At 41.2% G+C, this 27,558-nt stretch overlaps 1 protein-coding gene across 1 annotated transcript in view; it reads right to left on the reverse strand.

Annotated features, from left to right (window-relative positions):
- Positions 1-891: 891 nt before the first annotated feature.
- The window catches only part of LOC105938336 (cryptochrome-1), a 28,701-nt gene continuing 2,034 nt past the window's right edge, over positions 892-27,558 (reverse strand). Inside the window, exons 2-14 of the mRNA XM_036142485.1 lie at positions 25,804-25,967; positions 16,251-16,359; positions 16,020-16,162; positions 14,725-14,909; positions 12,486-12,574; positions 12,011-12,151; positions 10,868-11,179; positions 10,630-10,781; positions 6,146-6,348; positions 4,199-4,303; positions 3,949-4,107; positions 1,544-1,624; positions 892-1,134 (exon numbers count right to left, since the gene is read on the reverse strand). Of these exons, the coding sequence (XP_035998378.1) occupies positions 923-1,134; positions 1,544-1,624; positions 3,949-4,107; positions 4,199-4,303; positions 6,146-6,348; positions 10,630-10,781; positions 10,868-11,179; positions 12,011-12,151; positions 12,486-12,574; positions 14,725-14,909; positions 16,020-16,162; positions 16,251-16,359; positions 25,804-25,961 (2,049 nt within the window). The 5' untranslated portion in view covers positions 25,962-25,967 and the 3' untranslated portion in view covers positions 892-922. The remainder of the gene's footprint in view (positions 1,135-1,543; positions 1,625-3,948; positions 4,108-4,198; positions 4,304-6,145; positions 6,349-10,629; positions 10,782-10,867; positions 11,180-12,010; positions 12,152-12,485; positions 12,575-14,724; positions 14,910-16,019; positions 16,163-16,250; positions 16,360-25,803; positions 25,968-27,558) is intronic.

Here is a 27,558-nt window from a genome sequence, read left to right on the forward strand (position 1 = left end):
TTACACATAATCCGATTAATCAATATTTCTTCACCTTCATTTTTCCCAAAAGGGTAAGAAGTAATTTTAAAATCTTGCTTTTATGTCAAGCATTTCATGTGGGAGTTCCCTGCCGTTGTAAACAATGAAAATATAACTAAATGTTTACTGCTAGTGGTTTTACAGAATGAGCTGAGAACAGGATTTACTTCCCTTGTGTAACTTCAAACTAACTTAAAACAAAGTAAATTAGTAAATTGAAATGCCTCATTTTATGGTAAAAGAGTTTCCTCTTTACAATATATTTAAACTATGTTTTCCTAAACATATATTCAGCGTTGCTGCTGTTCTCTTGGACTCAGATCCATGGCCAGACAGGACGGTACGTTAGTTTTAAAACAGGAAAAATTAGAGTTTTTCTCTCAACTTTGAGCTTTTCAGTGCTGAAAAGGAAAATCAGTTCATACAGAAAAAAAAGCTATAAATATTAAACTACTGATTTTCTTATTTTGAGATAAAAGCAAGGAGAAATCTATTTATAGATGCATGGATCAGCCTTTACCGGGCGGAAATGATTTCTGTTTTCGTTTACATCATAACTGCCAGTTGACATCGTTTTAATCCTGAAGTGCCTCCAGGCGACGTTTGCTGCCAACTGCCGCTCTATAAATAAACTGAGCTGAAAATAATTTGTGACAGCAATACCGATTGAACAGGTTACTTGACAGAAATGAAAACAGAACTTAGAAATACATATATTGCTTGTATTTTTGCACTTCAGTTTTCATTCAGTTGATGAATACAAAAACTAATTATTTTACATTTTAACTGTTTATCACTGATCAGAGCCGACCAGCGAGAATCGGCTGATTGACTGCATCTCTAGATTTATCGTTACTTTCTAAAAAAAAAAAACCTTTCCACTAGTATGTGGACTCTGGCTTTATGTAAAGAGGTGCACTGTAATCCGGGTCACAGCAGTGATCGTTGGTGCTACTTTCAGAAAGTCTGGCAGGAGTAGAAGGCTGACCTCTGCACTCTGTCTTTGCATTTTGTTCACAGAGCAGGACGCCGGCTCTTCCTCCCCCGACCCTTCACGTTCCGACTCGCGTTCTCGCTTTCCTGTGATGCTGCCCCTGGTGTGCAGGAGGAGGCCTGGAAGTCCCAGAAGGGAAAAGAGAAACACCGTCATGGTCAGAGAGACTGAGAGGAACGACGTGAGTTCATTTAAACAGGAGCTTCTAAATGTGTGCGGCCTCCAAACAGAAACGAATGACTTACTGAGCCGTGGACTAAAGTAAACCTTTATTGACCATTTAACTCTGATGTGTTGACGCTGGGACACATGGAAAGCCTGCATTATAGCTACGGGTTCACAGCCAGGAGCCGGGCACTAGTGTAACTGTGTCGCCCCCTTGAGGCAAAGATGTCTACTTACAATAGAGTAGCAATGTTTCTTCTTCTTACTGAGACGTCCCTTATTAAATGTAGCATCAGTCAGAAACAGAATCCTGTTTAATCCCAGCTCAGCTTTATTATAAAACGCTTCAGGCGAGGTTCTCACCCGGGTGTTGAGGCACAGCAAACTCGTGATAGAGTCGGCTGCTGGTGATGTTCTGGCTGGCGTCTGGCACTGAGTGGTATCCTGCAGAAGACACGGTACAGTTTGGTTTGCTTGTGAGGACATTAACGATCTCAGGTTGGTTCGTTCTGATGTTTAAATTCAGGAAGAATCTAGACTGTTGCATGAATGAACCTCAGGTCTACAAGTACCCAAAGGTTCCACCTTAAATGTTACTGACATCCCGTACAAGTCAATAGAAAGAGAACAATAAATCTTTTAGGAGTGAAAATGTGAAATAAAGTTCAAAAGATGAAATGACCTGCACACTTTGAAACAGCATTAGATTGAATTTCAGGATCCACTGCTCTTTGGGTTAGTTCTGCAGATCCACATCACACCGTGTGGGTTCCTCAGGTTTATAGCCCTCTACATGTTACTCTACAGATCTGATGTACAATTCCATTGCTGCGTTCACACCAAACGCTTCTGAGCGTCAAAATGGCGTCCAGCGCCTCAACTTGGACGCTTGTGCACATAAAAGTCAGACGCGCTGACGTCTAGCGTTGGGAGGAGCTACCCAGTGCCTAAAAAGTGGATCAGACAGCTGCAGCTGATCCAGAACGCTGCTGCCCGCGTCCTCACTAAGACTAAGAAAGTAGAGCACATCACCCCAGTTCTAAAGTCCTTCCATGGCTCACTGGATTTTAGAGAATAGACTTTAAAATCCTTCTGTTAGTCTATAAATCCCTGAATTAGCACCTAAATCCATCACAGACTTGTTATCAGGGCATCAACCCTCCAGACCACTAAGGTCTTCTGGCTCCAGCCTGCTCTGCAGAACCAGAACCAGAACCAGACATGGAGAAGCAGCATTTAGTTCCTATGCTCCACTTATCTGGAACAAACTTCCAGAAAATTGTAAAGGTACGGAAAGCCTGAGTTCTTTTAAATCAAGATTAAAAACACATTTGTTTAAGATTGCCTTCAACTGTTCTAGTTAACTGAATCACCACTTTTTTATTCTTTTTTCTATCTACATTTTATTCCTACTTGCTTTTATTCTGTTTTATTTTGCTATATTTTAATCATGTAAAGCACTTTGCATTGTCTTTGTACTGAATTGTGCTATATAAATAAATTAACCTTGCCTTGCCTGTTCTTTTCCACTGCCGGGCGCTTTGGAAAGTTGCGGATGAAATCGAGGGAGTGTCTGGATTCACCAGATAATTCAGAGGCGTTTTGAGTTTAGTGATTCTCACCACCTACTGCAGAGACGAGGGTTTGGCCGAGCCTTGGTCTGTCTTCTTAAATTTCAAAGCATTTTCTTTATATTTTCAGATATTTGTCAAAATACGGAAATACTTTTATTTTTGCCTGGTTTCACGTACAACAAAGTATTTTAGAAGCTGCATACTTATGCTAACAGATTATTGCATCCTTTATTTTTGCTCCATTTTTCCCTTCTCACAGATTTTTTCTCACATGTGTCTTGTAGTGAGGGTTAGCGGGTGTTTGTGAGTGTGGAAATTAGATCAATTTTGATTTAGGAAGTCAAAACAGCAGTCAGCCATGTTGCGTGTGGCATACTGACATCTGGGTTGATCGGTTCTTACTCTGATGCCAGTTCTGAGCTTCATAATAGGGCTGAACAATTAATCGCATTTTCAATATAATCGCGATTTTAAAAAAACGCAATTTCCACATCGCAGAGGTCTGCAATTTTTGGCTATGTAACAATTAGGGAATAAGACACTTCCATTAGGTGTCAGTAAAATGTTTGAAGTGGGTTTGCTCCACATGGAAGGGAAGACAGTTGCAGCAGTGAGAAAATCTAATTTTATTACTTGTTTTAGACTTTATATAATCATACATAGCATTAAGTACAGGTCAATCAGTTTAATACATAGACTTGCTTGTTTGTTGCACTTTATGTTCAACAAGGATTGATGTCCAAATCAATTAAAAGCCGTTCTCTTGAATAATATTCTGATCAATAGAAACATTAAAAGTTCATGTTTAAAATAGTCCTTGTTTACAAACATCTTTATTTAGAGGCCATTTTTGTTGCTTGTGGTTAATGCGGAGAAAAGTCAAAATTGCAATTTTGGTTGAAATATATTGTAGGCAGAACGCAATCATTACTGCTCTGAGTTGTTTGCATATATTTTAAAACACATGATAAATTAAACTGGAGAAAAAGGTTGCATTAAATCGCAATATTAAGAAAAAAAAAAAAAAAAAAAAAAATCGCAATTAGATTATTTTCCAAAATCGTTCAGCCCTACTTCATAAGGAACTCGCCGACGTCGAAATTGATCTCACGGACCGTATGGAGGCAGATCAGCCCAGGGCAGCAGTGTTTCTTCTCTAAGGAGGAGGGTCTGACCCACAGGTTGGTGACTTACCGTGATGTTGCTGTTGTTGGTTCTGTGGCGGTGTGTGAAGTCGCTGCTGTTGCTGCTGTCCAACATTGCTAGGCCCCGTCTGTTCTTCGCTGTCAAAGTTAAATAAGATGCTCCTACTGCCGTTCCCGGTGGTCACTGAGCTTCCTGAAGCTCCAGGCACTACAAAATATACGAGGAAAATATTAAATAATGTTTTTATATAGATGGTAATCAATACTGAAAAATGGGAACTGCTTAGATTTTTACTTACAATGTGAATTGTTGCCGTTGGTCCCCGACTGCTGCTCTCCAGGAGAGTAGGCCATCATTCCTCCGTTGCCATTCCCGTTTGTGGATGGGACAGATGCTAACAGGCCTAGACGACAGAAACGCTGAGTCATCTTTCTGATAGAGGTTACATTTGCAGAAATGCAGTCATTGGCAAAAAAAAAGAAAGTGTTTCAATATCAGAGTTTTACATATCAGGATATAAAAACGATCTATGTCTGCCTGGTTCTAAAATGATTTCAATCTGACTGGTCCGCCACATAAAGAAAGATAATGATATCTATACTGTTGTTCTGTTTTTCTTTTTTTAAACAAAGATGAAGCGGAAATGGAAAACCTGTGTGTGAAAAGCCAGGCCTTTTAATGGTTCTATGAGAATTTACAGTATGTGCAGAATTACTATATAAGGTGTATTTTTGAGGATTATTACTGTCATTGAACAACTGCAGAGCTCTCAGTTAACATATGATAATAAACCTTAGACTTTAATATTTGGGAAAGTAACAGGAAAGTTTTGACTTTTAGGTGACTACATGGGCAAAATTAATAGGAAACGGTTAGTGTATAAATATTTAAGACGGCAGCGTGTTCTCCAGGGAGTTTGAATATAACAGTAAATTAGGACTAAAGGAACATTTCAACTGTCCAACATGGTAGTCAGGGTTTCTGCTACATGTAATTGATCGTGGCGCACCACCATGCCGAAATAAAACCCGCCACACCTTCAGAATTCATTAAAAAATATGTCAAAACATTGTAAAGCGTGTGATATAGCATAGCTACTGTATATTTGTGCACTTATTCTGATCATAATCAGAGTTTAAAATGAATTTACATATCATGAAATATCAAAATTTACTTTATTTTGGAAAAATCAACACCTCCGGCTCGCTGCTAGTGAATGAAGCTACTGGTGGCTACTGCACTACTCTCGGTAGTGAAGGAAATAGAGACAACAGTCCAGTGTTGACAACTTAGCGACTCTGGCCCTATATCTGGGGACTTTTCAGACCCTTCTAGCAACTTTTATTCAAAAAAGAAAGTAGAAACAAATCTATTGGCTTTTCGGCGATTTAGCAGCTTCACGTGAAAACAGCAATCTTTCTACCATTACTGTCTCACAACAGCAGCTAGACTAGAGCTGCGTGACGTCTCCCTGTTCCCTCAGCGCTGTCTCTCAGGCACATACAGTTTCCCTGAGACACCTCTACTTCCCTCAGCGCTGTCTCTCAGGCACAGGCAGCTGCCGTGAGACAACTGTCTCATCCAGTAAGCCCAGCATGCAGTCAGAGCAAAGACAGCAGAGAGGAGAGCCGCTCCGTTTCCACATTGCAAATTTATAAAGCTAAGCTGTCGGTAAATCTTCACTGGATTACCAAAGCGGGATATAAATATAATGTAAATATAGTTTTTAATGTAGTCTCTTTTTTCCTCTGTAACTGTTGCACTACAATAATTACCCGATTACCACACAGCTTGAATCACTTATTCACGTCGTTCAATGCGTGTGCCTCTGATTACTGCATATTTGGTTAAATTAGACGTATGCAGTGTGGATTCAGGCACACTATATTTTCATAAAGTAATTATGAAAATATAGTGAAAACATATAAAATAATTTATATTTTTCATAAAGTAATGTTAACCGACATTTAAACAGTGACGCCCCCCGTAGACCACCACTATAGTTAAAAAAAAACATCCTAGAGGAAACCCTGGTTGTGCAGAACTGCTGATGTGGGCTTGTTTAAAATGACAGCACCATGGAACCTTGAAAGTAAGGAGTTGACTAAGGCACCTCTAAAATACCATGACAGTCTGTATTTTGCTGTGTCTGATACTTTTTCACAATGACTGCATAACATCCCCACCAGCATGTTTATGAAACAACAAATTGGTTTCACATTATACTGCGTCATTTATCCCTCACCCAGTCCTCTATATCGACTCAGCTGCTGGTAGATCTGCTTCATCCTTTCGATGTTGAGCCGGCTGGCCTCCGCGTGGTGCACCATGGGTTTTGGGTAATGGACTCCTATGATACACTTGGCTGCCGCCTGCACGGATTCGGGAGCGTTCCAAGGGTCGTAGATGAACTTGGCGGGGAAACCTCGGAGGACAGGTAAGTATCGCCTGGGAGCACAAGGAAACATTAGAAGCTCTGGCATTTGCCAACAGGAAGTAGGAGAGAAGCAGTTTTATATAAGGAGTGCATAAAACAAGTAAATTAATGCAAATTCTTAATTATTAAACAGAACCTGTGTTTTCATTGTATGTTTGTAGCTAAAAAATGTATGAATACAGAAAAATGCATTTATATTTTAATTTTGCAGCCCATCAGTGTCCTCTAGTTAAGAGCAGGCTGGCCATCATGCTCACAGGTTAAATAGCTGCTACAAAATGAACGGTACAATCACAACACTGCACGATATGGCTACGGTACAAGAGACTTTGAGCAGAAAACTATTTCCTTCCATTCTGAAGCTCATTAATGAACATTCTTGGCACTGAAGTGAGATACGATGACAGTGCGCAGTGAGAGCTACAGCTTCAAACGTGGCGGAAATCGAGGGGCTGTGGTCCTGAACAAATTTACTGTAAGTTACTGCGACAACAGCCACGCAACTGACAAAGAGTTTAATCCTCCAAGAGATGAAACCAAAAAAATCAACTTCTCGCAATACCAACATCACTGAGCTGCCAGGAGTTGCTCAGCGTGACAAAGAGAGGTCACCTACCTACTGGACTTGGTCCAACCTTACCTATTCCCAGGAGGGGAGACTGACAGGACAGAAGGAGGGAGGGGGGGCGAGTGGAACTGTGGGAAGCAGCACAGTGCAGAGAGGGGTGGGGGGCTGGTGTGGTCCGGCCCTGTGGGCCGACATGCACGCACGAGACGGACGGCGCTCCGCTTGCTACGGAGATCGCACCATCACTCGAGAGAGAAAGAGAGACCACTGCCGACTGAGCAGAAGTTGCTAGGAGACGTCTACTGTAACACGCGGTTAGAAAGCAGAGAGCATTGACCCCCCCCCCCCGCAGCCCCCCCCCCCCCCCCCCACCCTGACCAGAGCGGGTGTATGTTGGGAAAGCTCTGCCATCGCAAAAAAAAAAAAAAATATCTGTTTTCCTCCTTGTCCTGTCTTCACAGCTAGAAAATCAAGTCGTTTTGAACTGCTTGGTGTTCAGCGTCCTTCTGACCTGCTGTTTATTAAATTAAGAATTAAACGAGATCAACAGTGGCTACGAGATGAAAAAAAGATACGTTACCAACAATCTGAATATTTATGAGGAACAGCTACATAAATGTGTCCTAAAGCTTCATAGGAGAGTAATGCTCCTTGTCGATGACAGAAGTTTCCCATCATACCTCACAGCTTCAGGCTTCACCCCCCCCCCCCCCCCCCCCCACACCCCCCTTCCCACCTTCCCCATGATCAGACAGTGGTGGACTGAGAAAAGAGCTCACACATGTTCCCGATCCCCCAGACTGTGGTGGTAACTTTTAAGTGGGCAGTGGTGACTGTCCCCTCCCCACAGCCACAGCACCACACTCTGGGCCGGCCCACTAGGGAGCCCCCTCATTTCACCAAAAAGGACCACAACCCTTTTGCCAGGAAGATCCGCAACCGGCCAGCAGTCCTGGAAGGGAGCAGCGGGCGGTGTTGTGAGAGGAACCTTCACTGAAAGACTGCGCTCTTTGGTTTATTTCAGGAGCACACGATGATACAAGGCAAGATTTCACATCCCCATTTTTAAGAAGACCAAAACACAACACTAATTAAAATTAATAAAGGTTTCAATCAGGTTACAAATTATTATCAGTAATATTATAAGAAGTAGAGCTGGGTTTCATCTGTGCTACAGAAAAGCTGAATATAGTTGCCAAAAAAATGGATTATGGGGTGAATTATAAAATGGAGTGACCCGAGGACTAAGCCCTGGGGAACGCCAAAACATATTTCAAAAGATTTTAAGAAATGTTTTTTTTTTTTTTTTATAATAAATCATCATAATCATGTATTGTAAATTTCGAGTTGGGTACAAATTTATTTTGGCTGCTACAGAATAAAACAATAAATAAAAATTCTACAATAACAATAATAATAGTTAAAGTTTCACATTTCTAGCATATTTGTTCTATTCTACAGTTTTTTAACTTGTTTTACTTTTTTAATTTGCTTCACTTGTTTTTTGCATGTAGTGAGTTTAAAAAAAAAGTTCAAATGAAGAAGGATCTCGTAATATTTCAAACAGTTTGGGGAAGTTGAACCGTGTGCGTTAGTTGGATGAACTAATACGTGTCACACGTGTTATATGTACGTCTGCTAGGGCTGAACGATTTTGGAAAATAATCTAATTGCGATTTTTTTTTCTTAATATTGTGATTTAATGCGATTTTTTTTCCAGTTTAATTTATCATGTCTTTTTAAACATATACAAACAACAAATCATTTTGTTTCCTCGCTGTGCAGATTAGTTGCTAAAAGACCCACAGCATCTAAACTCAGAGCAGAAATGATTGCGTTCTGCCTACAATATATTTCAACCAAAATTGCAATTTTGACTTTTCTCTGCGTTAACCACAAGCAACAAAAATGGCGTCTAAATAAAGATGTTTGTAAACAAGGACTATTCAAAACAAGAACTTTTAATGTTTCTATTAATCAAAATATTATTCAAGAGAACAGCTTTTAGTTGCTTTGGACATCAATCCTTGTTGAACATAAAGTGCAACCAATAAGCAAGTCTATGTATTAAACTAATTGACCAGTACTTAATGCTATGCATGATTATATAAACTCTAAAACAAGTAATAAAATTAGATTATCTCACTGCTGCAACTGTCTTCCCTTCCATGTGGAGGCAAACCCACTTTAAACATTTTACCAACACCTAATGGACGTGTCTAATTCCCTAATTGTTACATAGCCAAAAATTGCAGACTCTGCGATTTGGAAATTGCGTTTTTTAAAATCGCGATTATATTGAAAATGCGATTAATTGTTCAGCCCTAACGTCTGCTGTCAGTTTCTCTACACATGCACACCCGGCCGCTGCTCCAGGCCCCCCTGAACCAACAAGGCGGCATTCGGATGAGCAGAACGCCACTGAACATTTCACAAAGGGCCGGATGAGGGGCTTTGCCCAGCGCCTGGACAACGGACCGGTTCGCGTGGCACCGCGCTGGTAGCGAGTACCAGCGACACCCGTGCAACACTGCGATGGCAGAGCTACAGCTGGTCCAACGCCTCTCTGCACTACCCTCCGGGAAATGCTTCACAGAGCTCTACTTAACGAATGCACGCAAGGCCTTTGCATTTCCCTACCAAGCGATCAGAGTCCCTTTTGACGAAATGAGACGCTACCGAGTCACAAACCTGCCCAGAGGGTGCTGCTGGGGCGTGAGCAAGTGCCCTCCCTCAGGGTTTCACAGGTAAAATAAGAACTAACGGCCACCGATTTCTCAGCTGGATCCACAACTTCTATCCAAGGCGGTCCTGAGGCCCGAAGGCCCAGAGTGCACCTGGGTGGAAGGAGGAGAGCTGGAGAACGGCCAATATACTTAAAAGCAATCAGCTACAATCTAGACAGGGGAGAGGGACAGCTGAACTTTTCCCCCAATCCCCCCCATAAAAAAAACAACAACAAGAACAACTGATGAGCCAAAACACAAACAGGGAGCTACATCCAGAAGAAGAGAGGAAATAATCTGTTTCTGCAGTGAGAGTCATTAAACCTACAGATATACAGCATACGTGTGCACAATCACCAACATTCACAGAAGATTAAAGTTGCACTGTGAGAACTCAGGTGGTTAGAAAAAGACACGCCTGACGTCCCAGTGACTACAAACTGAAGCTGGAACAGACCAAAAGACGGAATGATGGTAAAACGAGAAAACAGTCAGAAGTTTAAGGATTCTTATTCTACCTCATCACTTACCCAGGGATCTGGAGGCCCCGCCATTTATCCCCCCCCCCATCTCTCTCTCTCTGTATCTACTTCTGTTTGGTCAGAAAAAACTTAAGATCCTGTGGGAGCTTCGTGTGCATAAATGAATGAAATAAATGCTAAACTGAGCCTCAGTTTGTATAATATGCACGATTACCAACCAATAAGGTTGGAAAGCTTTCCAAACACTGGGAACATTTTCACATTAGCTGTTTGACAAATGAGTTCATAAGGAGAAATAAAACGTATTCTTCTTGTTTCCTGCACTAATCTACATGGGCATGGTAGCTGAGCTGGTTCCTGAGGCTAGAGGAACATGTTTAAGCTCTTCCTGCGTTCAATAATCTCACATCTAGTCGAGGAGAGAGAGAGAGAGAGGGACGGAGGGAAGGAGGGCAGCATCCACGCAGATGGAATCAGCTGTTGGCACCAAGGGGCGATGACAGGAAAGGTACCCACCTGATGAAGTCCCCGTTGGGGTCGGTGCGCCGGCCGAAGCCCACAGGGCAGTAGCAGTGGAAAAACTGCTGAAAGAATGAACTGCAGGACAGCCACATCCAGCTGCCCGCGTTCACACTCCAGTCCGCGTCCAGAAGCAGCTCCTCGAAAACCTGAAACCACCACAGGATGCATTAAAACGGATGCAGCGGTTCCCGCCGCAGGGTGATGCGCCCCGCCAAGAGTCCAGCACCCTCACCTTCATCCCCTCCTCCCAGCTGATCCACAGGTCCCCTCTGGTGAGGAAGCAGGCCACGGCGTGCCTGGCGAGGTGATGGATCCAGCCCTCCTGTCTCAGCTGAGTCATGATGGCGTCTATCCAAGGGAAGCCCGTCTTGGCCTCTGCCCACTTGGCGAGCGCTTCGGGATTCCTGTCCCACGGGATGCGGACGCAGATGGGGTTTCCTTCCATCTTGTCGAAGCGTGGGTTGTTGGTTGCCGCCGTGTAGAAGAACTCGCGCCACAGCAGCTGGCCGTAGAGGGAGAGGGGAGGAGAGCTGTTCTTCTTTACCTGGAGGGGATTTAGACGGGAATAAAAACATGGAGGGATGTCCAATAAGGCGGTGAAAGTCACCGGCAGGGAGCAGGCCTGTTACTGGTGTACTGTTTGGTGCACTTGGGTGTAGATTTTAAAATGCAAGATCAGGGATGAAACTGTAACAGGGTGCTTGCTCTTTTTCCAAATTAAAATTCCAGACTTTTTTAAAACTGATATTTTTTTTCCCAAGACCTTAACTTTATGTACTTGTATACTTGTGTGCCTACTGCCTACTTCATTGGTTGAGATTGTACAAACTGTTTATTAGAAATGATAATTTTTATAGGCTAGTATTCAATGAACAAATGCATTATTCACAGTAAATTATGCTTTTACTGATGAAAACGTTTCAAAACATGAAAATCACAAGTACACGAATTTCACATCAAACAAGTGTTTGATTCCATTAGGCTAATACAGTACGTGACCAGTTAGTAAAATTATAGTTTTATAGCCTACCTTCCTATTTCTCGTTTCACAATGCCTTTGAGCATACTGTAAAATTCTACCATACATTTTTTTACCATACTTTATTAAGACATTCACACAAAATTCAAAACTTTTCAAGGTCTGGAAAACGGTGTTTCAAAATTCCATACTTATTAAGACTTTCAAGACTTGCGCAAGCACCCTGTGTAAAAAAATTATTGGGATATTTAGCTATTTTTCTACTTTGCTATAATCTGTTTTGCTTCCTGCAGGATCTTCTGCACTTTAAATTTTTTTTGTCCATTTCAACTGAACTTTGGGGTAGTTCTAGTAAACCTTCCCAAAAATAATGGCTAAATGAGTCGTTGTGCAGACCTTGCGGTAGAGGTCAGTGAGTTTGAAGTAGAACAGGCGGCAGGAGAGGCAGCCGAAGCGCAGGTAGGGGCTGAGGCCCGTCGGGCTGGCTAGCAGCGAGTTGGCGTTCATCCGGGGACGCTCAAAGTTCGCCACCCATGCCTGGAGAGAGAGAAGAGGAAAGGAGAAAGAGACGTGACGATGAGGAAAATAAAAGCTTTTTAATTGAAGAACCTCAGATTCCTTAAACCCTCACTTTTCTAAGCAGATAAAAGTAGCTCTGAATGTTATAAATAACAGGTTTTTATCGCCATGTCTACTAATCAGAAATTAACTTTACCGTCAGAAACCAATTAAAAAGATTCAACATGAAGTCTTTTCATCCCCTAGAGTGATAATATTAAATGACTATTACAATTTGGAGTTAATAAATGAAGGATAATAAACCAAATCATCCATTTGGCCTGCAACCATAACCAGAGGGTGTAATACTGACCTTTCTCTCCAGATGGCGCTCTATCCTAGTCAGAGCTTCGGTCTCTCCTCCCGGCCACACCGCTGAAGGGAGGCCCTCAGTGTCGAAACCTGGAAAAGATTTAATTAGATCAGCGTCTTCTTCATCTTGTAAAGGACATCCAGCCTTTAAATGCTGGAGAAGCTTCCAGCAGCCACAAATATATTATTCCTTTCTTCATTACTACAGTCAATCAGCCAGCGACCCTTACTGCATTTTTTAATCAAACAAGTTTAGTTGAAAAAAAGTTTTCATGTCATAAGTCAACATTTTTCAGACGTGAATTTTATATTTCTTTTAAAAAGAACTTCACAAGTAGAGAATAAAACATTGCTATAAAGGTTGATTTCACACCTTTTTGTGGTATATGAATAAATTTAGATCACTTCTGCTTGAATATCTACAAGAAACGTGTAGAAAAACTGGAGTGGATTATGCTACGTTGAACATGGCTCCTTGAAATCAATGGTCAACGGTACATGGGTCGTTTGGTAGCACAGAAATAATAAATAACATTATTTCTGTTAGATTTATTATCCGAGTGGCACATTTTTAATTTTATTTATAAAACTAGACGCTTTCTGTCAGTTTAAGATGGATGAATGTTTCTCTCACGTCAACAGACCTGGTGGTTAACGTGCTGCTAAGGCCAAGAAGCCGTGAGCTATTGGTGAACAACTGATCCGCCACTAAAGACACTTCCTGTGAGGAGAGGTTGCCTAGAGACGCTTTTAGTACGTGAGGATTGTTGCAATAAGAGAAAGTTAAATTACTGAGCAGAGGACATAAACACACTTTGGGTTTATGGTTAGAAACCCGTCTGTGGCGTAAAAATGGATTTGGACCATTTTGTTTAAATCAGGGGTTCCCCAGTTTCTGCCCAAAATAACAGTGCCAGATACTAGCCACCCCATTTTGTCGAGCGGAATTTTTCCTCTTTTTTGTGTGGAAATTACGAGAACAAAGTCATATTTTTGTAAGAACTCTTACAAAAAAGTGAAGCCATACCTGTGTGTTAGAATGAGGAATGTGGGGGAATAAGTGATCCTTTGATATCAGTTTCACAAAGAAGGAAATGCTAAATCTTTTTATCACATCAGCATCAAATTAATGCTTTTAAACATTTAAATCAAAGTAAAAAAACACTTTACTTTTAGAAAATTCTGATTTTCATCAGTGCTGGAATGAGAAATAAAGTCCAAGTGGTCACACCAATATTTTCCAGGCTAAAATAATTTCCCCCCCAATAATTTTCAAGGACTGGAAAGCATAGATTTCTACATTTTTCCTTTTTTTTCACAAATCCGTTAACACCATTTTCTTTTTTTTTTTTTTTTCTTTTTTTTTCTTCTGTTAACACCATTTTCAAGTGCTGGGCCCCAACATCTGGACAGAAGCGTGACATGTGCTACAGTGTGTTAATAAAGATGTTAACATATAAAACATGGCTTCTTTAGGCTGCATGTTTTAAACAGCGTGCAGGTGGCAAGGCTTAGAGTTGCACCTACGTTATCTAGAGAAAAAACACGGGAGTTTTAAACTAGATGATACCTTAATACACAACAAAAAGGCATGTTTCCGATCTGCCAGCGATCCAGCAGCTGCTAGCGGCAGATGGAGGCGGCATCTGAAGAGGACGGGCCCTGGCACTCTGAGTGGAAAAACGCAACGTGTGGACTGCGTCGGGATGAGAAGGTTAGACGCGGCCTCTGGCTAATTTATGGGATAAATAACAGCTCGTGTGGAACAAACTGCTACAGATGGGAAACCAGCTATATTTAGAGAGTTAAAAGCTTAAAGGCCTCATGGATCAGTGAAAGAGTTGGCTTGTGCAGATGGCTGCAGCGCATCCAGATACATGAATGGACTAAGAGTCGGTGAATGGAAAGCAGACATCTGAACGGTGCCTCTAAGTAGCTGAGCTGAATAAGCCAACAGGAAAGAATTAGAGGAGCTTTAAATAGAGAAACTGGACAAACAAACTAAAGGCGGCTAATTCTAAAACGATTTATTAAAAGGTTTGTTGTTGTAGCTGCTAATGGGTTTATCTAAATGTTTAGTGATACGAGACTAGAACATGTGTTGCAACTTTTCAGTGTCTACCACATTCAGATTTTAGTGTTTTAGTCCTTGTCAAACCAAACTACATAGGTGAAACCTGGGCCAATCAGCAGCTGCCCCCATGTTTCTGGATTTCATGGTTGTGAGTTGGTTTCCTCACCCAGCTCCTCTAAGGATGGGACGCCGTACTTTTCCCCGTGGTCATCAGAGACGGGGGTGATGCAGCCGCCCATTAGTGACTCCGACAGCGTCTCTACGGGCATCTCAGGCGGGTCCAGGCGACTTATCAGGGTCTGGAACCGCTTGTAGGTGAGAGGAGGCTGGCCGCCGTTCAGCTCGATGATCCTTTAGGGGTTCAGAGCATTAAATATGCATGAATAAAAACAAGGAAATACCCCAATGTTTCAGAAGAAAATCCTTTAAAAATAAATAAATAAATAAAGTTCATCTGACCAGATTATTTACAGAACTGAATAATTTATAAAATCTCTTTTAAAAAAGTACTGTTATGGAAAAATAAGGACACTCATTAAATACATTAAATATGAAATCTCTCGGTATTTGTGCGTTCACAAACATGAGAATCCATCTTGTGCCGCTCCGGCTTCAACCGTTTGAACCATTTTTGGTTCGAGTGTGTCCGAACCAAAAATGGCTGGGGCCAATCACGTTGCAGTGTTGTGGCGGGACATACCGGTGCAACAAAAGCAAGAGCGGTTGAGCTGACCCAACATAAACACGGCAGTGCATGAGGACACAGGCGTAGCTGCTGCTACCACATCTGATTGGTAAAAATCCACAATTTCTTCTTTGATAGTAGAACAAGAAGTGCCTTGACTAGCTTAGCTTGCTGTGGTTTCTCATGGCGTCTGCTGCTTAAGTTTTAATATGACACCGTGATTGGCTAAAACCAACCTTTGGTAGGCGGGCACTAGGTGTCGCTTCTCCAGATCAGCTCAGAGAGTTCTGCTGAATGTCCCTTCTTTTCCCTAAACAGATTCAGTGGGAGCAGAACCAGACTGATAATGTGCAGAACTAGTGCTACACTTTTTCAATGACTGAAGGGCCAGACCTCGGCATGTGGGCAGTTCTTTTGAATTTTCTCCACTTATAGACTGATTTCAAATAGTTTTGAGGACTCTTTAGATCCCTTACTAGACTTGCCACAAGCTTCTCTCCATTTTTCAGTTTTTTTCTTTTCTTAAAATCCACATTCAAGATATGATATTGTTACTGTAAGAAAAACTTCAGCATTGTATTCGTCAAATTGCTGATGTTTAAATGGTTGTTTTCTTATCGTTTTCCATCTTGTGTTGCTAATTTTCTTGGCAAGGTCACCCTTGATCTGAATGGATTTTATCTGGCTTAAAAAATGTTTAATAAGAAATAATCATTTAAAAAGTAAAAATTATTTTTTTAAAGCCAGGTTGACACATTTTCTGTTAGCCGTCTTACTTGTCCAGGTCGTAGAGCGTGTGGGATATCTTGACGATGACCTCCACCCCTGCCTCCATCGCCAGTTTCTTGATGGCGGCGTCTCGCTCCTTCCCAAACGGTTCCGAGTCGTACTCGAAGGTCAGTCGAGAGATCTTCCACTCCTGAGTCGCAGAGACGAGAATCAACACCACAACACGGGCCGCGCGTGTCCGTTTAAAAACAGCTTTAGAGGCCTGGAGGAAGGCTGACCTTAAAGAGGCGCGGGAACACATTTGCTGGTTGGCCCCTGATGACAAAAAGGCGGGAGTTGAGCTTTCGGAGACTTGCATCCAGGTCCTCTAAACACTGCAGCAGAAACCTGAAGATGGGACAGAGAAACAAACCTGGGCTTTAACAGCAGGAAGTGCAGTGCAAAGCGCGGTGCACGTGAAGCAAAGTTCACTCATGACTTCTTGTTTGTTACTTCATTAGAGAACGTGAAGGAAACATTTTGGCTCCACCTTGGTTCTTTTTCATGTCTTTCATTTTATTTTTACAGTGCTGGTATTTTTTTTTTTTTTTTTACCTTAAGACAAGTTACATATTGCAACATTTCCAGGTTTCTTATATTGTAAATATGCTCCAAAAGAAACATTAACCACAGATTAGACAAAAAGAGCCTGATGGCGGACAATCACAGGTGTGGAAAAAAACAAAATCAATTCAACATGAGCTTCATTTTCACATTTTAGTTAAGTTTACAGCATCTTGTTATACTCTACAGTTTTAGAGCACTTTTTAAGCAGTGTAATAAAAGCGTTATTGTACATCTGTGGTCCACTCCCCCTGCTCTTTATATTCAGATATTAAACAGCCAATATCTTAAAAATATCTTACAAATAGCTCTCCATCAGCTTTACTGCTGTTCTTGCCTAATCTTCAGCCCGGTGCAGCACTTTTACATTTATGAATGTATATTTATTGCTTGTTGAACCAATGAAGTGTGAATCATTTGGACCTTATAAGGCCACTAAACTAAAAGGAAGAACCTGTGCTGGGTCTACTGATAACTTAACGAGATCTTTGCAGGATTATTTTCTATTTTCTATGAAAACAGTAACTGTTCACCTTCAACAGACGAGTTTTTCTGTTGACCCTGTTCAGCATCCAAATTAGTGTAAAGTGGACAATAACCAGATCGCTTTAAAAAGAGAAAGAAAGTCCATCTCATTGGATGCAAAATATAAAGGAATAAAACGTTTGCATGATGCTGTAGTTACATCATGATGTCCAGGGTGAAAAACGTTTTTTGGAGACTCATTAGGAGTGTTTGGAGGGGGTTTGTTTGGAGGACTAGTTTCTAGGGCAGTCAGTGTTAAAATAAATGGGACCATTGAAAAAAAGGAAAGATAACAGGAATTTAACAGGCATCTTTACACCAGAAGAAAATAATCAAAATGGAAAGCGCCGTCAGCAGACGTGTGGGTTTATCTAAGAACGTAATAAAAACACCAACGTCTGGGTGTCGCTTACTGTGAAGGCCAACTGTGACGCACACTTCCGCCGGCCTACAACGTCAGCCTTCGGCCAGGAACTATCTGCGAGAGGTCACCGACGCTGCTGTACGGTGTCAGAAAGCGACACCTTGAACTGAGCCGACCTCTCCGTCTCTGAGGAGGAATGACGACTAACAGCTGGAGCTGAATGAGAGGCAACGTGAGCTGCAGCTCCAAGGCCTGACAGCTGCAAAACGTGCTTCATGTGCATAAGAGACTCACTGCTAATCATCTGAGCTGCTGTTATTCTACCACATTGTGGCGTTGAGCCGCCTCCAGGCAGAGTAAACCGGGACAAATGTTCCAATCCAGACCTACTGGTTGGGTGAGAAGAGGTTCTTTGGTGGTACTTTCAGTTCAGATATGGGATGAGGCAGTTATGAGGGTTTGTTCTGTGTTTAAGATATAAAAAAAAATTTTTTTTTGAATCTCAGCTGGGACTTTTCGGTGTCCAACTTATTTGTTCTGGCTGTACGCATAAAATAAACGTTGGTGAGATTATATGTGCATATATGTTCTTTGCAACTTAAGTCCTTTGATTTCTGCTTTAGAATGAATTATTCTTAAAAAAGAAGAAGATATTTTTGGTCAACCTGAGGATTGTGGAACAGTGCTGCGTTTATAACATTGGTTGTTTTATTCAGGTTGGAAAACATACATACAGAATCACGCAGCGTCAGACTGTCATACTTCATCTATGCAGAGACATGCTGGACTAAAGAATACTGAAACTAGTTTATCGGGACTAAGTTGAACTCTGGTACAACAAGCTAACCCAAGTTTTATGCCTTTTCATTTCTGCAACCCAAGCAACCAAAATCTGCTTGAAATGTTTCACCTCTGAGGAAATGGCGTCTGTGGACCTTTAAAGGTGGCTCACAATTAAATTTTGAGCAAACATTTAGAGGAAAATTAGTACTCGTTTAATTCTCAAAAGGAAAACATATTTTAGAATTTTGATGCAGTAAAGATGTTTTTTTTGTAGAAGAAAAGGATATGGATTGGGACTGATCTACATTTTCCTGACTCCCACGTTTTTCTGTGACCTCCAGCATCTCGGCCGTAACTAAAAATATACAGCCGGCGTGAATCAAGGGCAGAGAGACCACCTCACTGGCCAAATATATCACTGGGGTGGGAATGCACAGCACGTGAGATATGACCATTGCATTTAAGCAGCCCTCTGCTTTGATGACCGATTTAATGAATTATATCATGCAGTTCTAACCCTAAATGTGCTTAAAATCATGCTGTTTCGCGCTGTTTTAATTCAGAACACTACTTTAAACTGTAAAACATTTGAACAGGTGTTGGTTCAAAAGCAATATGTAATATAAGAGGTAAAATAATATGATGTGAATAAGCTGCAGGTTGCAATTGATACCATCTCGGTGAATTTGGCTCAGATTATCCAGTCTAAAGCTTCTAGTTGCCTTTTCCGTTCCTGATTATATTCTTTATGTCTCTTTTTTTATACACTGCTTCAAGGTAAATTTAACAGTAAGTGAAGTTTTAGTTTTGGTTGTTATCGTTTGCTAAATGATAACCTATGATTTGTAGGGAAAAACATAAAAAAGGGGCCTAAATTGATGAAAACCAACGTCTTTAAGTCGACCATTTCTGGGACGAGCAGGAATCTGCAATAAACCAACGAGTTTTTTGTTTGAAAAGGTCGTCTGCCGGCTGAGGAGAAGTTCACCTGACTGGAAAAGTCATTTCAGCGTCTGCTTCAGCAGCACACAGCTGCCTGTAGACATGACTACAGGCGGGAGCGCAGCATCGTATCTGTCCAGTGAAAAGACGTCACGACTGGCCGGACATTAGATCGGAGTTTCCATCCTGCAGTGACGCACTGTGTCGGGGTTCATGGACACTGAAACAAAACGAATTAAGGTTTCCCAGGATCTAAATGACTGGGCCACACTGCAAAAACGGAACTAAAAATTTGTAATATTTTCTTAAAATTTGTGTTTTTGTCCTTGATTTGAGCAGGTAAATAAGATGATCTGCCAGTAGAATAAGACTTTTGAACTTAAAATAGGAACAACTCATCTCCATCATCTTATTTCAAGTGCAGGATGTCTAATTATCTTACTTTAGGGGTCAAAATACTCATTCCATTGGCAGATAACATTATTTACCTGCTCAAATCTAGGACAAAAACACAAATTTTAAGAACATTTTACTTATTTTCAGATCAGTTTTTGCAGTGCACCTCCTTTTTCTCTATATTACTTTGTGCAATCAGTTTGTACGCTTTATTTTACACTACTTAAATAAAATGAATACAAAAAGCAGTTAAAGCTGAGAGTATAATGGAAAACTAAACCTTGACAAGGCATTCAGAACTTCTGTCCAGCTTTATAGCCATTTTTCTTCAATTAATCTATATTTCTACTATATGAGGTTAAATGCTTCGCCTCTGCAGCCTAGACTGACCTGTCCTGATCCTGCAGGGTTATATACGGAGAAGACGATGTAGCCACATGGAGCTCAGCTAACTTCTGCTGCCTCCTGTCTAACTTCTGGTCTAATCACTGAACCGGAGCAGCCTCTGCTCGCAGCCAAAGCTCCATTTGCTCCCAATCCTCACGCAGACGGACAGAGCTGGGAGACAAAGTGTTGCACACAATAAAAGGCACGTGCCTGCCTGTTCATGACCCAGACGCAGCACGCTACCAGACAAAAAACATTTATGGGAACAGCTCAGACACTTTTCATAGCATCCAGAAACGATGATCCCAGTCCCAGTGTTTTGAGACAAAGTTTAAAAACGAAGAGGCTGGACAAAGAAGCCTGCAATGTGGTGCAGTGGGAAATGAAACAGTCATCTGCATAAAAATGTTATTTTTTTCCTGGAAAACAGATCAAATTGGCCAGCAATAATACTTTGTGGTGCCCTCCTGGGGGACGTGGCAGACTTGGAACATAAAGTAATCTCTCAGTCAAGTCTAGAGATTCAACAATCAGTCTGTGTCGTGACAGAAATTTGAACAATTCAGATTTTTCTTTCCAAAGCACTCCTGAAATAAATAAATACCTAAAACTGGAAAAAACAGAAACGATAAGCTGAACGATAAGGAGAAGCTGAAACAGGAGCAGAGAACAAAAAAGTAGAGGAGGAAAATCCTTGAAAACCACATTTAAACTCAAATAGGCTGTTCATCAGCTGATCAAAGAAAGACTTAAACAGTCTAAATCTTATTTATACCGTGCACCTTCATGATGCCTCTGATGGCCTTCTGTCTTTCAGCGTTGCAGGATTGCTGCGCTGCACAAGCTGAGCCTCTTTGGACAGAGTAAAACCAGCCAGAGGAAAATTACTGGCAATGCTGAGCTTCCTCTTTACAGGAAAGTAATTGGGTTAGGGTCTCATGGAGCTCAGGAAGTTACAATAGCTGTGTTTCCATCAGGTTCTCATGCGAACTTTTAAAATGTTGGAAAAAATAAAATAAAATGCGAATGCGACGCGTTTCCATTTACTGGTTTGTAGCTCATTAACCAGGCGATGCACAGCGTAATGAAGAAACAGGAAGTAGCAGTTGCTAACTGACCACGGATCAGTAATGGAGTGAGGTTTTAATGAATGTGCTAATTTTCTTCCCCCCATGGATGAGACTAAGAAATACTCGAGTCTCTAGTTTAAGTTTATGCTTAGTTCAACCAGGTTTCAATAGTAATGTCAACAGGTTAACCAGACAGTCAGGAGCATCTAAGCAGGATTCCCTGTTTAGATGCCTTTCTGAAGGTTTATTGTGCAGTTTTCTTTCCGCCTTTATACAACAGCTCTGGCCTACATCTGATGGAGCGGACACATACAGCTTCAGCTTCAGCATAACAAGCCCTCAGCCCAGTAACCTCATTCCTGCTTGTGCACACACACGCACAAGAAGCCTGAGAAGGGCATAGTCAGATTTTTATTCGCCCTCTCTCTGAAGCTGACTGAATAATGGCAAAAAAAACAAAAAAAAAAACAAACAAAAAAACAAAACTGTAGAGTTGAACTAAAGAGCAGAAAAACTCAATTTTTTATATAAATCTGTCAGTAACTAACCAGAGCCCATGTTTTTGGTTTTAGGTTTCATAACAATGCAGTTTTGCTATCTGGATCAGTCTTATATTAAGGTCTAATATTAAAAGACATTTAAACAAACAGAAGCAATGGTGGAATAAATAAATAAATCAGCTTAAATAAACTCAGTTTACCTGAAGACAGGAAGATGGAAAATATTTTCCTGAAACTTTTAAGACAATTAACATTTCCTGGCATGTGATTCAGATCTAAAGCATATTTATGGCCTATGAAAAGCTATTTATTTAGCAAAAGTAGAAAAAAGATGTTCTGTGGTACCAAAAGTAAGGGTTCAGGGCCCAGTGCGGGTCGGGAAACGTCCAGTTGTGGGACATGTTTCACAATAAATAAGAAATGATTAAAACAAGATTTTTAGTTTTTTGGCAATAACTATAAAAATAGATTAACACTGAAACTATAATTAGGCTGAATTCATGGAGGTTCACTTGTAACTTTGGAGACAGAGATTAGGGTTGTCACGATACTAAAATTTCAAACTCCATATCAATACCCAGGAAAATATTCAATACCACAGGGATAAAAAAAATTACAATTAAAAAGGCATAAAAAGTATTTTCTTAACATGAAAAAATCTTTTCCAGTCTCAACATGGAGCACACCTTCTCAACAGAATCATAGATGCTAGTTAAATTGTTGCAAATTAATACTAAATAACATTCCTAGCAGCATGCTAGCCACAGCCAATCACACAACAGTAATGCAGAACACCGGTCGCAATAACACAAGTAATATTTTAATATATTAAATTATTAACAGGAACTTTAATTCATTAAGCTGTAGGAATTCATCATGAAGGCCAGCGTGTCGGTCCTTAAACATGTTTAGCCAAGTTTGTTGAGCTGCTTTGTTGTCGACACGTTAAAGCACCGTTTGCTCACAGGCTTTTTGAGATCTTTGGGTTTCCCCTCATTCGTTTGCCTAATATGCTAAAATATTTAGCATCCATACCATGCCAAGTTAGTATTGTATCCAGATACAGCGTTTGAGTATCGTTACTTTTCAGAGTAGGGATACTTTTGACACCCCTAACAGAGACAGTGTTGAAACGTTGGTTTCTGTGCCAAAGCTGAAAACTGATTTTTTTTTTTTACATTTCTACGCTTGTTACAACTTTGATTGTGAGTCTGAACTGTGTTAATAAGCTGGTATTTATCCCAAAGGACATCCAGCCCACTGCAGAACGACCAACATCTGCAAACATCCACGTTGTCTCTGTGTGCGGCACGAACGCGTCTTCACATCTGGGAGCTCTGAAGCTCTCAGGATTCAGGACGACCTGCTGCTCTTTGACACGAGAATGCAACGACGTCAGGGACGTCAGGCGGCGTGCTCAGCGGACCCTGTGCATTTCTGGCGGTAATAAACGGCGACGTGTTTTGTTTTGTGTCAGCGAGGGTTATGAGAAGCTCACAGAGCTGCACGCTGCTTTTACCTGCGCTGCAGCGTGGCGTATCCGTTGGGTAACTGGCCACACAGGAAGAGCCTCGCCACAAGTAGGTCACGATCACATAACCGCTCCATGCACTGACACAGTGACCTATATTACACTGATTGCACATACGTTTCTCTTTGTTAGTGGAAAAACGGCGTATTATTTACACCTCTGAGGACTTACTAGTTTTCACCTCAGAATAATAGATATCCCCAGAGAGGTAATGAAGGGTAAAGCCTCCATCTGTTCGCCAGATTCCTCTTACGTGCATCAGATTGTCAGACTAATTTAACGTTTGATGAGCTTTGGCGTACAAATGTTAGTTTGGGTTGTAGGGAAACTGCCAGGCCCCTCTGTGAAAAGAGATTTTAATCTCAACAAGGCTTTACCTGATTAAATAAAGGTCTAAAACATTTGCTCTTCAGTCACAAAAGCAGCTTCCAGCTCAGTGACTTCTGGTTTCTGCAGATTGTTACCAAAAAAGGAAGATAAAAAAACAAAAATAAAAAAATAAAAAAGACGTTTAAATTTGAAACAGCAAACTCCTGCACAAGCAGTAAATCAGAAAACAGACTGGTCAGATACAATAAAAAAACCCGATTCTACCTTCAACCTAAATGCGTCTGCATGAAAACAAACAAATGTGCATTTTAAGTCGCCTTTACAGTAAAATCCCCAAAGCTAATTGGATGATGTTTCTGCCGCTCACAGGTGTCAGAACAGCTCGGCGCAGGTAAGAGTTCAAGCTGCTCGGCGAGTCTTAAAACACGTGTTAAAGATTCGCTTTCTGCAGATTTTACTGAGAAAAAACAAAAACAGCCACCACAATGTCATTAATAATAAAAATGAACTATAAAAACTTTAGTGTTATGAAGGTGCTTGTCAGCCGCATTTACATGTGAACCATAAGAGTTTTTTTTATAAATTAAGCTTCAGAATCTGCCCTTTGTTTCATTGTCTAACGTTTCCTACAGGAACCACAGGTGACCCTCCATCATTATCAGACCTCCTCATCAGCTGGACTGTACTGGGCCGCAGACATCATTGATTTCTGCTGTAATCAGCTAAAAATAGACACATGGAGACACAAACCAGAAAGGCCAGTGACCTCTGAGAGCCCCCCCCCCCTGCAGACTGCACACTCACGTGAACCAACATGCCTGGTTGAGCGTTACATCTACCTGCAGGCTGACCTCCACAATGAGGATTAGCTGAAAGCAGATTTAAACCAAAGGCACCTTGAAGCTGAACGGCTCCTCCAGCTCACAGCCTGTGATATCCGACTTGCGTTTTTAGTTATTTTATGCCGAAACATCACAAAAACTCGAACAATTGTTTTCTACAAACATGTTTAGTTTCTCTGTGGCACTTAAAAGAAAAAAATTAAAGCACTGACTAGTGGAAAAACAAGTAAAAAATAAAAATATTAATTCCAGCAATTAATTTAACTCTTGTGTTTGCCGTGTTTCACCGATTTCTCCCCAACTCTCCATTTCTGATCCCTAACAGTCAGACGAAGCTTGTAAATCAGAGAAATGCTGACATCATGCTGCCAGACGGAGAACTGCAGCCTCCTGGTTCTGGTTCCCAGCTGAAATCTGCTGCAGGATTTACAGTCCTCGTTTCCACATGCAACGCGCCCGATCAGAGCAGATACCACTTTAAGGTTCTAATTTCAGTGGTCTAATTAAATGGTCTAATTTCAGCGTAATTTTGACAACTTTCAGTGTAACGATATGCTGAAATGTGCTGGATAAAACTTTGCTGGGTAGGAGTTGCTAATTTACCCCATTCATCCTCCCAGGTATGTTCCATGTTATTCTGCCAGTTCTGTATGCAGCTGTGTAATTTAATAAGTTGATTTACCAGATTAAATGTCAGTTTTTAGTCTTGGATTGTGTGAAATAAATGTCTGAATAAATGTGTATAGTCCAGTGTGACTTATGTATGTTTTTTCCTCTTTATGATGCATTTTTTGACTCATACGATTTATATTCTGGAACAATTTATAATCCGAAAAATATATTTGTTCCAATTTCTAATTTTTAAGATGAAAGGGATGGTCCATGTGGGACTTAAAATTCTTTTTTAGTTTTTAATAGTTTCAATAAGCTGTTGCGTCTAATTTTTCCAACAGCATGCTATTTATCATTATAAGTCCTTTTGCCCATCTTTAGCATCCATACCCCTCCAACACACAGCCACCGTTCTGCGGGCCTGAACAGGTCGTAGTTCCAACAGTTTGACCATTTTTAATGGATATTTTCCCAAAACACAGCGCTTATACTTTTAAAAGTAATTTTATGCTTTTTTTTATTTGAAACTATGTGCTTCACATTTTTTGATTGGATGTGCATCTTTCTACATTTCCACATTTATAGAAAGTGCTCACTCGCCAGGTATCATTTTACAAAATTAATTTTTTTTCCCCCTTTGTAAAAGTTCTATTTTGTTTTGCAACCTGAAAATATAAAAATATTTTTTTTTGTTTCATTCCCGTTGCTTTCAAAATAAAAGGTTTTATTTAGCATGTTTATAAAACCCTTTTCACTTTCCAATAGGTTGCAGATCCCTGCATTAAACACATCTAAAGGCACCCATGACGGCCATTTTCCTTGCAAAAAACATTACAAATGAGCAAAACATGTTTAACTTTCCCGCAGTTCACTTTATGAGAGAGTGAGAAGCCACTGAGCGAGTGTTTGGAGCCCGAGGTACACGATGCTCAAACTGGGTTCTTACCTCCACCTGTTGACTCCGACATTAGAGGAGCCTGCAAACCACGGGTCCAGGAAGTAAACGCAGCGCACGGTGCCGGCGCCCCGGACCGCCTCCCGTAGTGCGGGGTTGTCGTGGAGACGCAGTCCCTTACGGAACCAGTGGATGGAATTTGGGGCCATCTTGTTCTGGAGAGGAGGAACGAAAACTGTCAAGCGTCTGTGCCCAGAAGGAGCAAACCTGAGACGAAACAGATGAGCTGAGACAGAGACATCGTTTTATCATTGGCCTTCAAAGTATCCAGCAGGTAGTTCAACAGGTGACACTAAGGGATGCACCCACAGTCATGATGTCATTAGATGTTCCTGGAGAGTGAGAACACAACTTAGACCTGCCCCAGTTCTGCTTACCTAACATAAAACATATATAAATCCCCCCCATTTAGCATCAAAACTGCCTCAGACGCAGGAACCGGCTGCAGGGAATGGTGCAGCAGGACGAGCCGTTTCCTGAACCGCTACAGCAGCCACCAGTGCAGAGCTTGCTCCACGCTGCCAGAAGGCTCATTTGAAATTACATTTTGGTGAAAACTTTTGGGCTTTTGGACAAGAAGTCACCAGAAACCGTTAAGGACAGGCTGAGATTGTGCAGGAACCGTGAGGATGGACTGGGGCAGAGCTCCTTCTCTGACCAACTCTCCTTCCGGTGGTCTGGGACGTCTGGGAAACGGTTTGCCCAGAGAAGTAAAGGTCAAAGCTTAAAAAATAAGATACTAAAAAAAGAGAAGCCTAACTTTTGCTGCAGATCTAAAAGCTTCTCCTAAAAGTTGCCAAGTGAAGCCTTTTTTGTCGGAGGAGGAAGCCAGCCTCAGGAAAGCCATTCATGAGCTCATCTCCTGATCCTTGGCTGGCACACAGGAACACAAACAGATCGCTCCCGCCTTTCTGGAGGCATCGCTACAGAAAAGCCCGTCAGAACCAAAGCTGGTATTTTCCCCCGTCTGACCAAAAATATTCAAAGCCCACAGACGGCGGGAGACCGCGGGCTGGAAGCCGGCCGTTGAACTGAACAGCTGAAGGCGGAGGAAGTCGAACAGAACGTCGATGGCAGACGTGCTAATTAGAAACGGCTCATCCATCGGAAGCCAAGCTGCTGCTTGGCTCGTCCTGCAGGTTCTCCTGCCGGCCGGGTTTCTCAATGGAGTTACCAGTCGGTCTAAATCCCACAGTACGCGGCAACTAAGACACGGTACCACATTACTTCCTGCCAGATAGGGCTGGACGATATAGGAAAAAAGCATATCACTAATATAGAAATCATATTGATCGATATCGATAATTATCAACAAATTCATAACATATTTTATGCTGTTGCTTTATTATCTATTTTAGATACAGAACACACAAACACTGAATTCATATTCAAACCGTTATTCAAACAACTTTTTAGCAAAACTGCAAGATTTTTAAAAAGAAAGCTATCTGAACTCTTTAAAGGGGCGGAGCTTGGTTCCTTGGTCTGCGTTGTGATTGGTTGGGAGGATGTAACGACTGGAATATTAACCTATAATGACAGGCTAGAATGCAAAAGGAAGGAAAATTGTTATTCTATTTAACTTTTTATTCACCTTTTTTCTATCGATCGCTACATATTGTTATCGAATTATCGTCCAGCCCTATTGCCAGACACTGAAAATGGGTTTCCACTTTATTTTATTCATTTTGAGATAAAAGGTAAAAAAAAAAAAAAAAACATCTTGTTTAAAGGTTTGTCATTAAA

Source organism: Fundulus heteroclitus, chromosome 1, assembly GCF_011125445.2.
Source record: "Fundulus heteroclitus isolate FHET01 chromosome 1, MU-UCD_Fhet_4.1, whole genome shotgun sequence".
Taxonomy (NCBI): Eukaryota; Metazoa; Chordata; class Actinopteri; order Cyprinodontiformes; family Fundulidae; genus Fundulus; species Fundulus heteroclitus.